This window comes from Lepisosteus oculatus, chromosome 18, assembly GCF_040954835.1.
Source record: "Lepisosteus oculatus isolate fLepOcu1 chromosome 18, fLepOcu1.hap2, whole genome shotgun sequence".
NCBI classification, from domain to species: domain Eukaryota; kingdom Metazoa; phylum Chordata; class Actinopteri; order Semionotiformes; family Lepisosteidae; genus Lepisosteus; species Lepisosteus oculatus.
In genome coordinates, this window is record NC_090713.1 from 22,963,353 (window position 1) to 22,975,354 (window position 12,002).

At 57.4% G+C, this 12,002-nt stretch overlaps 1 protein-coding gene across 1 annotated transcript; it reads left to right on the forward strand.

Moving 5' to 3' along the window:
* Positions 1-3,007: 3,007 nt before the first annotated feature.
* LOC107075857 (inositol-trisphosphate 3-kinase B-like) lies at positions 3,008-9,929 on the forward strand. The gene is made up of 8 exons (XM_069180362.1): positions 3,008-3,070; positions 3,175-3,540; positions 5,248-5,332; positions 6,462-6,675; positions 7,669-7,873; positions 7,965-8,066; positions 8,150-8,221; positions 8,566-9,929. The coding sequence occupies exons 1-8, from the start codon at positions 3,008-3,010 to the stop codon at positions 8,899-8,901; spliced, it is 1,443 nt and encodes a 480-aa protein (XP_069036463.1). The 3' UTR covers positions 8,902-9,929.
* Positions 9,930-12,002: the final 2,073 nt, after the last annotated feature.

Sequence of the window (12,002 nt, forward strand, 5' to 3'; positions counted from 1 at the left end):
GGACAGTCCTGTTACACTGGGGGCTCCAGTCCAGTAGGACAGTCTGTTACACTGGGGCTCCAGTCCAGTAGGACAGTCTGTTACACTGGGGGCTCCAGTCCAGTAGGACAGTCTGTTACACTGGGGGCTCCAGTCCAGTAGGACAGTCCTGTTACACTGGGGGCTGCAGTCCAGTAGGACAGTCTGTTACACTGGGGGCTCCAGTCCAGTAGGACAGTCTGTTACACTGGGGGCTCCAGTCCAGTAGGACAGTCCTGTTACACTGGGGCTCCAGTCCAGTAGGACAGTCCTGTTACACTGGGGGCTCCAGTCCAGTAGGACAGTCTGTTACACTGGGGGCTCCAGTCCAGTAGGACAGTCCTGTTACACTGGGGGCTGCAGTCCAGTAGGACAGTCTGTTACACTGGGGGCTCCAGTCCAGTAGGACAGTCTGTTACACTGGGGGCTCCAGTCCAGTAGGACAGTCCTGTTACACTGGGGCTCCAGTCCAGTAGGACAGTCCTGTTACACTGGGGCTCCAGTCCAGTAGGACAGTCCTGTTACACTGGGGCTCCAGTCCAGTAGGAGAGGGAGATATAGTCATGTTAGATCAAGTGTGTTTAGAATGGAAAACTGTTCTAGAGGAAACAGCAGGTGTCTGGGTTGTCTGTCCTGGGGGGTGTGAGTCTGCAGTGAGCAGCTTCTGTGTGCATTCCTGGCGAATTAACCCTCGCTGTACCTGGGCATGTTGGCTACTCTGACTGAGCGGCCGGAGGGGAAGTGATGTCATCACCTCGGCCAGAGGGGAAGTGATGTCATCCCAGGGACTACAGCTGGTGTGAGGCCACCCTGTGTTGTTGGTAATCACCACCTGAATGACTAATTACATTCCCAGTCCCCAGGGCTGTGGGGAGAATTTATTACTGGTTCCACTGTGATGGTTGTATCACGTTCATCTCTGGGTGCTCAGTTCTGTTTGCAGTTAATCGGGTCTGGACTGACCCCCGACCCCTGACCCCTGACCCCGCGGCACATTCCTTTCACATCTCTGTGTTGTCTGCTCTTGTTCAACTGACGCTGTTTTAGCTTTTAATAAATCTTTAAAGCCAAATGGGTTCTGTTTCTGTGGTCTGTGGTGGAGGCCCAGGGTTCGAGAGCCCTGCCGGTCGAGGCAGTGAGAAAGCTTGCCAATCACATTGATAGATCCCCGACCGCCGAGTCTCCAGCGCGCTGATTCAAGCTCTGTTTTGGCCGTGACCCCGTGACCCCCGGCCCTCCCTCGGCTCTGCTGCGGCGATGAAGGGTCCGGCGGCCAGGCGCCCGGGCTCATGGAGACGCTGCGGAGCCGGTTCCGCGCATCTGATTACACTCGGCCTGCAGAGCGACCGCCGGGGAGGACGCTGAAACCCCACTGCTCCCCCGCCCGTGGATCATCCCCCGTGTCCCGGCCCTGTCTGCGCGGAGCTCGCACCGGTAGCGCCTCTTCGCCTCCGCCAGGGGGCGCTGCAGCTCCACGCCAGGAGGGCTGGGGCTCACGCCCGCGGCCGCCCGCCCTCGGGAGGAAACGTTTGCGCCGCGAATGCAAAACAGGAGGCGGGGTGTTGCGCGTCGATGCGGACACACCGCCGGCCGGCCGGAACTGGCGGCTGCTGTTCCTGCGCTGAGAGGGCGGCGGACGGGCTCGCAGCGCTGACCGGTCCGCAGGTCCGAGTCCGCTGGCGGGGCAGGCGGGGAGCTCATCGCTGCCGGACGCTGGGGCCGCACGGAGCCGCGCAGAGCCCAGTGAGCGGGCGGGCTGGTGTTGTTTACCGCGCTACCACGCAAGTGAGTTTCTTCTCAGACCTCACTGTCGGCCGGAGATCGCAACGCGCTGTCCCGCTCCTTCCTGCTGATGCTATCTGCGTCTCTCTCTCCCCCTCTGCCTCTCTCCCCTCTCTGTATCCCTCTTTCTCCTTTTCTCCTGTCATCTGATCCTGCTTTCCTCGAGAGCAACTGTGAGCTTATCATCCTCATCCTCAGAACTGTAGAGACACTCGGTACAGCTCCTCTGTATCTTCACATTAACACACCATCCTCATCCTCAGATCTGTAGAGTAACTGTAGAGACACTCAGTCCAGCTCCTCTGTATCTTCACATTAACACACCATCCTCATCCTCAGATCTGTAGAGACACTCAGCCCAGCTCCTCTGTATCTTCACATTAACACACCATCCTCATCCTCAGATCTGTAGAGTAACTGTAGAGACACTCAGCCCAGCTCCTCTGTATCTTCACATTAACACACCATCCTCATCCTCAGATCTATAGAGTAACTGTAGAGACACTCAGTCCAGCTCCTCTGTATCTTCACATTAACACACCATCCTCATCCTCAGATCTGTAGAGACACTCAGCCCAGCTCCTCTGTATCTTCACATTAACACACCATCCTCATCCTCAGATCTGTAGAGTAACTGTAGAGACACTCAGTCCAGCTCCTCTGTATCTTCACATTAACACACCATCCTCATCCTCAGACCTGCTGGGGAGATGTGTACTGGTAGGGTGACCCTCAGTAACCCCCCCCCCTCTGCCCCCCAGGTCTGGTTTGTCTGATCGCCACCCTTTTCTGAGGCACATGGACACTTCACCTTTGACCCCTGTCCCCCAGGGGTCATGGGAGACAGGGAGCGAGGGCAGTTCTGGTCGGAGGGCGGGGAGCAGGGCTAATTGCCAGGACGCCCGTGGACCCGGTCCGGAACTGGACCCACAGAGGCCGGCGGGGACACCTCTCCCGGAGCCAACCCTGCAGTCCAGACGGGCTTCCCTGCGGAAGAAATTTCCTGCTGTTTCCTTGGAGCAGGGATCTGGGTCAGACTCAGAACTTGGACCCCCCTTGTCCTCGGGATTTATAACCACGGAGCAGCAGTGGGGTCCAGAGCCAAACAGGGAGCTGGGAAGAGAGCGGAACGGCGGGAACAAGGGCCGACAGGAGGGAGAGGGAGAGGGGGCGGGGCGAGGGGCAGAGGGGGCGGGGCGAGAGGGAGATGGGGAGGAGAGGGGGACTGAGGGGGCGGGGCGAGGGGCAGAGGGGGCGGGGCGAGAGGGAGGTGGGGAGGAGAGGGGGACTGAGGGGGCGGGGCGAGAGGGAGATGGGGAGGAGAGGGGGGCTGAGGGGGCGGGGAGGGGGGCTGAGGGGGCGGGAGGGGCAGAGGGGGCGGGGAGAGACATAGATGGGGCGAGGCGAGGGGCAGAGGGGGCAGGGAGAGAGGGAGAGGGGGAGGAGAGGGGGGCAGAGGGGACAGGGAGATCAGGATTGGGGGAGGAGGCAGTTGGAGAGAGGGGGACGGAGAAGAGGTGGAAGGGGTTAGGAGGAGGGGGAGAGAGGGCCTGGAGGCAGCAGAGAGGCCGGGGCAGGAGAGTGGGGGGGAGCGAGGGGGACAGGCTGGGAGCTCTGACCCGGACGCTGCAGCACTCGTCCGCCTCCTCCTCTTCCTCCTTCAACTGTTCCTCCGCGGAGAGCGACGAGGTCTTCAGTGAGGATGAGGAGGGGGCTGCCAAGAGGAAGGTGCTGCGCAAGGTGAGTGAGAGATGACTGGTGGTCCCGTGTCCTAGTGCGTGGTCCCGTGTGCTCGTGCGTGGTCCCGTGTAGTTGTGTGTGTTCCCGTGTGCTTGTGTGTGTTCCCGTGTGCTTGTGTGTGTTCCCGTGTGCTCGTGCGTGTTCCCAGGTGCTCGTGTGTGTTCCCGTGTCCTAGTGTGTGGTCCTGTGTGCTTGTGTGTGTTCCCGTGTGCTCATGTGTGGTCCCGTGTGCTTGTGTGTGGTCCCGTGTCCTAGTGCGTTGTCCCGTGTGCTCGTGCGTGTTCCCGTGTGCTCGTGCGTGGTCCCGTGTGCTTGTGTGTGTTCCCGTGTGCTTGTGTGTGTTCCTGTGTGCTTGTGTGTGTTCCCATGTGCTCGTGCGTGTTCGTGTGTGCTCGTGCGTGTTCGTGTGTGCTCGTGTGTGTTCCCGTGTGCTTGTGTCTGTTCCCGTGTGCTTGTGTCTGTTCCCGTGTGCTTGTGTGTGTTCCCGTGTGCTTGTGTGTGTTCCTGTGTGCTCGTGCGTGTTCCTGTGTGTTTGTGTGTGTTCCCGTGTGCTCGTGTGTGTTCCCGTGTGCTCGTGCCTCTCTCCCCCCATGAGAATCACCGGGACTCTCGGAGTGGGGTGGTCCTGTGGGAGGGAATCCCTGCGGTGAGAGCACGGAGAGGCCCGGCCAGGGGACTCAGGCAGGAGAGAGAAGGGTTTGCGCAACAGTGAGACAGGAAGCTTGCGGTCGGCCGGCTGAGCTGTTCGGGCTGCTGGCCCTTATCTCACAGAGCGATGCGTCGACATCAGGGTCTCGCACAGCAAGACCGGGGTCCCTTCAGGGGCACAGGGCCCAGGGGGTCCGGGCTCTCAGGGCAGAGTGGAGCCCCAGCTGGGCACCCCAAGTATGACCAGACTGGACCGACCCACTGGACCAGCCGGGTCCGTGCACACTGGAGGGGTGTGTGTGCATCAGCTCGTCCTTATCTCTCTCCTGTTCTCTCACGCTTCACATTGGCAACAGACACGTGTTCCTGTGTCTGGTGTTGGTGTGTGTTGTGTGTGTATTCTGTGTGTGTGTGGTGTGTGCTCGTGGCTCTGGACAGAGGGCAGGATTTGCATTGGTGTGAAAGGAATCCTTGATGCTGTCACCAGTGGATGTGGGTTCGATTTGAATAAGTGTTGGCTCTGATTTGCATGGTGTCTGTGCTACAGACGGGCAGCGCCTGCGCTAACCAGGCCCGTGTGCCCCGAAGATGCTCCTCCTCTTCCTTCTGTTTCTCCCTCCTCTCACTCTCTCCTCCTCTTCTTTCTCTTCCACCCTCTCCTCTCCTTCTGTCTCTCCTCTCACTCTCTCCTCCTCTCCACCTCTCCTTCTATCTCTCCGTCCTCTTCCTCTCTCCTCCTCTTCCTCTCTTTCCCTCCTCTCCCTCCTCTCACTCTCTCTTCCCCCTCTCCTTCACTCTTCCTTCCTCTTTCACCCCCTCTGCTCCTCTCTCTTCCTCCTGCAGTCTCTCTGGGCGGTCACACACTCGGGCTGCCTGCGTGGCTGCGATCCTGTTCTGCTGTGCTGTCCTGTGCAGTCCTGCGCTCTTACCTGGCTGTGTCCCTGGAGCCCTGCTGTAGCGCCCCCTGCCTTCCATCCCAGCTGAGCTCTGAGCTACATCACTGACAAGATGATGCTGAGGTCGTGTGAGCTGAGCCCCCGCTGTCTCTGTCCCCCCCAGTGTCGCTCCTTGAAGACCTTCTTCACCATGATGCAGTGGTCTCTGCGCAGGCAGAACTCCTGGGTGCAGCTGGCCGGCCACGAAGGTCAGGACTCTCTCTCCCACCCCCTCTCCATCCCTCTCTGCAGAACCCTTCCCCGTCTGTCATGGCTCAGGACTCTCTCTCTGCTCTCTGTCTCAGCTCTCTGTCTTGAGACTCTCTCTGGACTCTCTCTCTGGACTCTCTCTCTGGACTCTCTCTCTGGACTCTCTCAGGACTCTCTCAGGACTCTCTCAGGTCTCTGTCTTGAGACTCTCTCAGGACTCTGTCTCAGCTCTCTGTCTTGAGACTCTCTCAGGACTCTCTCAGGTCTCTCTCTGGACTCTGTCTCAGGTCTCTGTCTCAGGACTCTGTCTCAGGTCTCTCTCTCTGGTCTCTGTCTCAGGACTCTCTCTCTGGTCTCTGTCTTGAGACTCTCTCTGGACTCTGTCTCAGCTCTCTGTCTTGAGACTCTCTCAGGACTCTCTCAGGTCTCTGTCTCAGGACTCTGTCTCAGGACTCTGTCTCAGGACTCTGTCTCAGGTCTCTGTCTCAGGACTCTGTCTCAGGACTCTGTCTCAGGACTCTCTCTCAGGTCTCTCTCTCTGGTCTCTCTCTCTGGTCTCTGTCTCAGGACTCTGTCTCAGGACTCTCTCTCTGGTCTCTGTCTCAGCTCTCTGTCTTGAGACTCTCTCTGGACTCTGTCTCAGCTCTCTGTCTTGAGACTCTCTCAGGACTCTCTCAGGTCTCTGTCTCAGGTCTCTCTCTGGACTCTGTCTCTGGACTGTCTCAGGTCTCTGTCTCAGGTCTCTGTCTCAGGTCTCTGTCTCAGATCTCTGTCTCAGGACTCTCTCTGGACTGTCTCAGGTCTCTCTCAGGACTCTGTCTCAGGTCTCTCTCAGGTCTCTCTCTCAGGTCTCTCTCTCAGGACACTCTCTCTGGACTCTCTCTCTGGACTCTCTCTCTGGACTCTGTCTCTGGACTGTCTCTGGACTGTCTCAGGTCTCTGTCTCAGGACTCTCTCAGGACTCTGTCTCTGGACTCTCTCTCAGGACTCTGTCTCAGGTCTCTCTCAGGACTCTGTCTCTGGACTCTCTCTCAGGACTCTGTCTCAGGTCTCTCTCTGGACTCTGTCTCTGGACTGTCTCAGGTCTCTGTCTCAGGACTCTCTATCTCCCCCTCCCCTCTGCCGCAGGTAACTTCTGTCCCAGCGGGGGGGGAGAGGTGTTGAAGCGCTTCAGCGTGACGGAGGGTGCCTGCCTGCAGAGCCTGATGTCTGACGTGCTGCGCCCCTTCGTCCCGCAGTACCGCGGCCCCACCACCAGGGGGGGCCAGACCTACCTGCGCCTGGAGGACCTGCTGAGCGGGCTGGACAGCCCCGTCATCATGGACTGCAAGATGGGCGTCAGGTAGGGGCGTCATGAAGCCCGCTAGGAGGCTGTGGCTGGGTTTTCTGAAACACCGTGTAGTCGCGTCATGTTACACGCCTGTTTCTAAGGCTGTGAGTCCGAGTACGTTTACTGTCTGAAAATACAGAAAACACTCGCGCACAGACTTCACACAGGCCCTCGGCTTGTTGACTTCACACTGCTGCAGCTCCTGTCCCTCTGAAACAGCGCTGTCACTGGATCAGCCCCGAGCGCCTGCACATTCTGGGAGCAGGAGTATCTGTGGACAAGTAAGAGATGATACAGTGATCAGTGATTGGTGATAATGATCAATAATGCAGTGATCAGTGATGAATCATAATGTTAGTGATACAGTGATCAGTGATGAACGATTGATGATAAGGTGATGAGTGATCAACGACATGGTGATCAGTATTTGATGACACAGGGATCAATGATTGATGACATGGTGATCAGTGATTAATGATGCTTATATGTGATCAGTGACACTGTGATCAATGTCACATGAGTGATTGATGACCGTGATCAGTGATACAGTGGTCGACGTGTAGTAAGCGATGGTGGGGATCAGTGATCAATAACACAGTGATCCATGATCGATGGCGGTGATGAGGGATCAGTGATCCAGTGATCAACGATACACTAATCGATGGCGGTGATCAGTGATCCAGTGATCAATAATACAGTGATCGTTGGTGGTGATCAGTGATACAGTGATCAATGAGACAGTGATCAATAATACAGTGATCGATGGCGGTGATGAGGGATCAGTGATCCAGTGATCAACGATACACTGATCGATGGCGGTGATCAGTGATCCAGTGATCAATAATACAGTGATCGATGGCGGTGATCAGTGATACAGTGATCAATGAGACAGTGATAGGTGGTGGGGATCCGCGATCGGTGGCGGTGATGAGGGATCATTGATACAGTGATGAGTGATTGATGACGGTGATCAGTGATACAGTGATCAATGATGCCCTCTCGCAGGACCTATCTGGAGGAGGAGCTGACCAAGGCGCGCCTGAAGCCCTGCCCGCGGAGGGATATGTACCAGAAGATGGTGAAAGTAGACCCGGCAGCTCCCACGGCGGATGAGCACGCTCAGCAGGCCGTGACCAAGCCGCGCTACATGCAGTGGAGGGAGACGATCAGCTCCACGGCAACGCTGGGCTTCCGCATAGAGGGCATCACTGTGAGTGACCCCGGCGCGCTGACCACAGGTCACAGGTCACAGGTCACAGGTCACACACACACCTGCGTGACTCCCACTCCCTCTCTCTCAGATGGAGGCCGGGAAGGTCCTGAGGGATTTTAAGAAGACTCGAACCCCTGAGCAGATCATAGAGGCCATTCTCGCCTTCACCAGGGGCCAGACGCCTGTCCTGGTCAGTGTCCGGCCCTCTGTCCCGCTGTCCCTCTCTGTCTCGCTGTGTCCGCAGTGTTGACTCTCTCTCTGCTCTGCCCGCAGGAAGCCTACCTCTCCAGGCTGAACGATCTCCGCTCTGCTCTCCCAGACTCGGTCTTCTTCCACTCCCACGAGGTCAGTCAGTGTGTCCGTCAGGAGGCCCTGGAGAGCCTGGACACAGACATTGGACTCCCTCCCGTTTGTCCCTGACCCCTGACCTCTGACCCCTCTCTCCCCCAGCTGATCAGCAGCTCCCTTCTGTTTGTCCCTGACCCCTGACCCCTCTCTCCCCCTGCTGATCAGCAGCTCCCTCCTGTTTGTCCCTGACCCCTGACCTCTGACCCCTCTCTCCCCCAGCTGATCGGCAGCTCCCTCCCGTTTGTCCCTGAACCCTGACCCCTGACCCCTCTCTCCCAGCTGAATGGCAGCTCCCTTCTGTTTGTCCCTGACCTCTGACCTCTGACCCCTCTCTCCCCCAGCTGATCGGCAGCTCCCTCCTGTTTGTCCACGACCTCTCCGGCCGGGCCAACGTGTGGATGATTGACTTTGGGAAGACCACGCCCGCCCCGCCCAGCCTGGCGCTGCAGCACGACGTGCCCTGGACGGAGGGCAGCCGCGAGGACGGGTACCTCATCGGCCTGGCCCACCTCACCTCCATCGTGGGCTGGGCCCTGGAGCGATCACGAACCGGCCCCGGCCCGGGCAGCAGTGCCGAATCGGACCAGGATTTCAGGACTGCCCCAGAGCCGAGTCCGGTTCCGCCCAGGCCTGCTGACGACGGTACTGGACCCAGACCCAGACAAGGGCACACCTGACCACACGGCCAGCACACTCAGAACCTGCCAATACTGGACCCGGTTACACCAACAGAGCCCCAGACTGTAACCCATAGCAACCGTGCTGGCCCACCATGCACAGGGTCAGAGGTCACCGCACGGTTCCTCTTCACATCCGGTCTCCGTGGGGATGATGTGGTGGGAATGGGAAGCTCTCCATATGGGAATCTGCAGTCGATATTCCTCGGATTCTGACCCCCTGGGAATCTCGGGAACGACGGAAGGTTCGGACGTGATTGGATTGTGTAGAAATATTGGAGTTGTTGGTGTCGAGAGGGGTGTGTTTTGGCAGCAGTATTTCAGGGAGGAACAGGGGCTCCCTGCTCTTCCAGGAGCTGGAATTCCCCTGCAGGGAAAGACTCCCTATTCGGCCTCATTCGTCAGGGAATGTGCAGCTTTCACTGTCCTGGACACACTGACCTCCAGGACTGGACTGGAAAGCCCTGTTCTAGACACACTGACCCTCCAGGACTGGACTGGACAGCTCTGCTCTGGACACACTGACCCTCCAGGACTGGACAGCTCTGTTCTAGACACACTGACCCTCCAGGACTGGACTGGACAGCTCTGCTCTGGACACACTGACCCCCAGGACTGGACTGGACAGCTCTGTCCTGGACACACTGACCCTCAGGACTGGACTGGACAGCCCTGTTCTAGACACACTTCCCCTCCAGGACTGGACAGCCCTGTTCTAGACACACTGACCCTCCAGGACTGGACTGGACAGCCCTGTTCTAGACACACTGACCCTCCAGGACTGGACTGGACAGCCCTGTTCTGGACACACTGACCCTCCAGGACTGGACTGGACAGCCCTGTTCTAGACACACTGACCCTCCAGGACAGGACAGCTCTGTTCTAGAGACACTGACCCTCCAGGACTGGACTGGACAGCCCTGTTCTAGGCACACTGACCCTCCAGGACTGGACTGGACAGCTCTGTTGTCTGTGGCAGTAGCGATTATCATCAGTCTGTCACAGAAATAAAGGCTCCTTGAACTGTGTTGTTTGCTTCCTGTTCAGAGTGTCAGGCTCTGCCCCTGAGCTCCCAGCCACACAGCGGGTCTAATTAACTAATTAACACAACTGTAACGCTTCTGCGCAGCTGCAGGGGTGTCTGCAGAGCTGGACCTGGAGGGACGGGACTGTGAGTGACCTTTAGTAACACCTTGTGTGCGTCTGAGACGATGACGAGGTCAGGGGGCTGATTGGCTGAAGCCCTCAGGGGGACACACTCCTGAGACCCCCAGGAAACACTGGCAATGGAGAGCCAGCACCCTTAACTACTTAATAATAATAATGATAATAATAATTGCTTACACTTATAGAGCGCTTTTCTGGACACGCCACTCAAAGCGCTTTACAGGTAATGGGGATCCCCTCCACCTCCAGTGTGCAGCCCCACCTGGATGATGCACCAGTCCGCTCCCAACACACCAGCTCTCAGTGGGGAGGAGAGCAGAGTGATGAAGCCAGTTCAGAGAGGGGGGTTATTAGGAGGCCATGAGGGGTAAAGGCCAGGGGGGAATATGGCCAGGACACTGGGGTAACACCCCTACTGTTCTCGAGAAACGCCCTGGGATGTTTAATAACCACAGAGAGTCAGGACCTCGGTTTTACGTCTCATCCGAAGGACAGCGCCTGTTTTACAGTACAGTGTCCCCGTCACTATACTGGGGCATCAGGACCCACACAGACCGCAGGGTGAGCACCCCCTGCTGGCCCCACTCACACCTCTTCCAGCAGCAGTCTCAGTCTTTCCCAGGAGTCTCCCCTCCAGCTACTGACTGTCGAAGAAAACTCAGTCTTCACTCAGGTTGGCAGATTGTCAAACAGAGATCTTTAATACGAGCAGCTGAAGGGGAGCACAGCACGGAGATCGGGTTTCCCCTCGCGCTCCAGACATGCTCCCCGGACTGAAGTGACACTTTCCTTTTTATACATTAAAAGTAGGCGAGACTTTAACGCCTCAAAGGAACACACAGGGAAAGGGGCAGTGTCGGAGATCAAACAAACAGGACAGGAAGAAGCCATTTGGCACCCTGCACTCTGTTTCATCTCTCTCTGGTGGAACGGGTGTGAGGAATCACAGGCTTTAGTTTGCACCTGAGACAGAAAACCTTTCCCGCGCATTGTCACTGTCGTGACCTTTTGGCCCGGTCTTCCACAGGCTCACCCTGCTGGGCTCCAGTGGGCTGCCAGCTGGGAGTTGCAGAGTGATATGGCTGCTGGCCACTTAATTCAATCAATTCAATCAACTGCCCTGATTTATAATAATAATAATAATAATAATAATAATAATTGCTTACACTTATATAGCGCTTTTCTGGACACTCCACTCAAAGCGCTTTACAGGTAATGGGGATCCCCTCCACCACCACCAATGTGTACCCCCACCTGGATGATGGGACGGCAGCCATAGTGCGCCAGAACGCTCACCACACACCAGCTCTCAGTGGGGAGGAGAGCAGAGTGATGTAGCCAATTCATAGAGGCGGATTATTAGGAGGCCATGATTGGTAAGGGCCGATGGGAAATTTGGCCAGGACACCGGGGTTACACCCCTACTCTTTTCGAGAAGAGCCCTGGGATTTTTAATGACCACAGAGAGTCAGGACCTCGGTTTTACGTCTCATCCGAAGGACGGCGCCTCTTTACAGTATAGTGTCCCCGTCACTATACTGGGGCATCAGGACCCACATGGACCGCAGGGTGAGCGCCCCCCGCTGGCCCCACTAACACCTCTTCCAGCAGCAACCTTAGTTTTTCCCAGGAGGTCTCCCATCCAGGTACTGACCAGGCTCACACCTGCTTAGCTTCAGTGGGTTGCCAGTTGTGAGTTGCAGGGTGATATGGCTGCTGGCAATATCAGCAGCTGTTCCTGCATTAAGGCTCTGTATTTTATATAGCGCCTTTCACGACCAGTCCCCTCCGAACCGCGATGGGAGCGGCAGGCTCACCAGGAAGTGGAGGGAAGCTGACGTCATTGGCCCCGCCCAGAACGCGGAGACCCCACCCCACCCCTCGCCTCTCTTCGAAGCGTCCCGCGAGGAGCGGCGTCGCCTCAAACGGACATG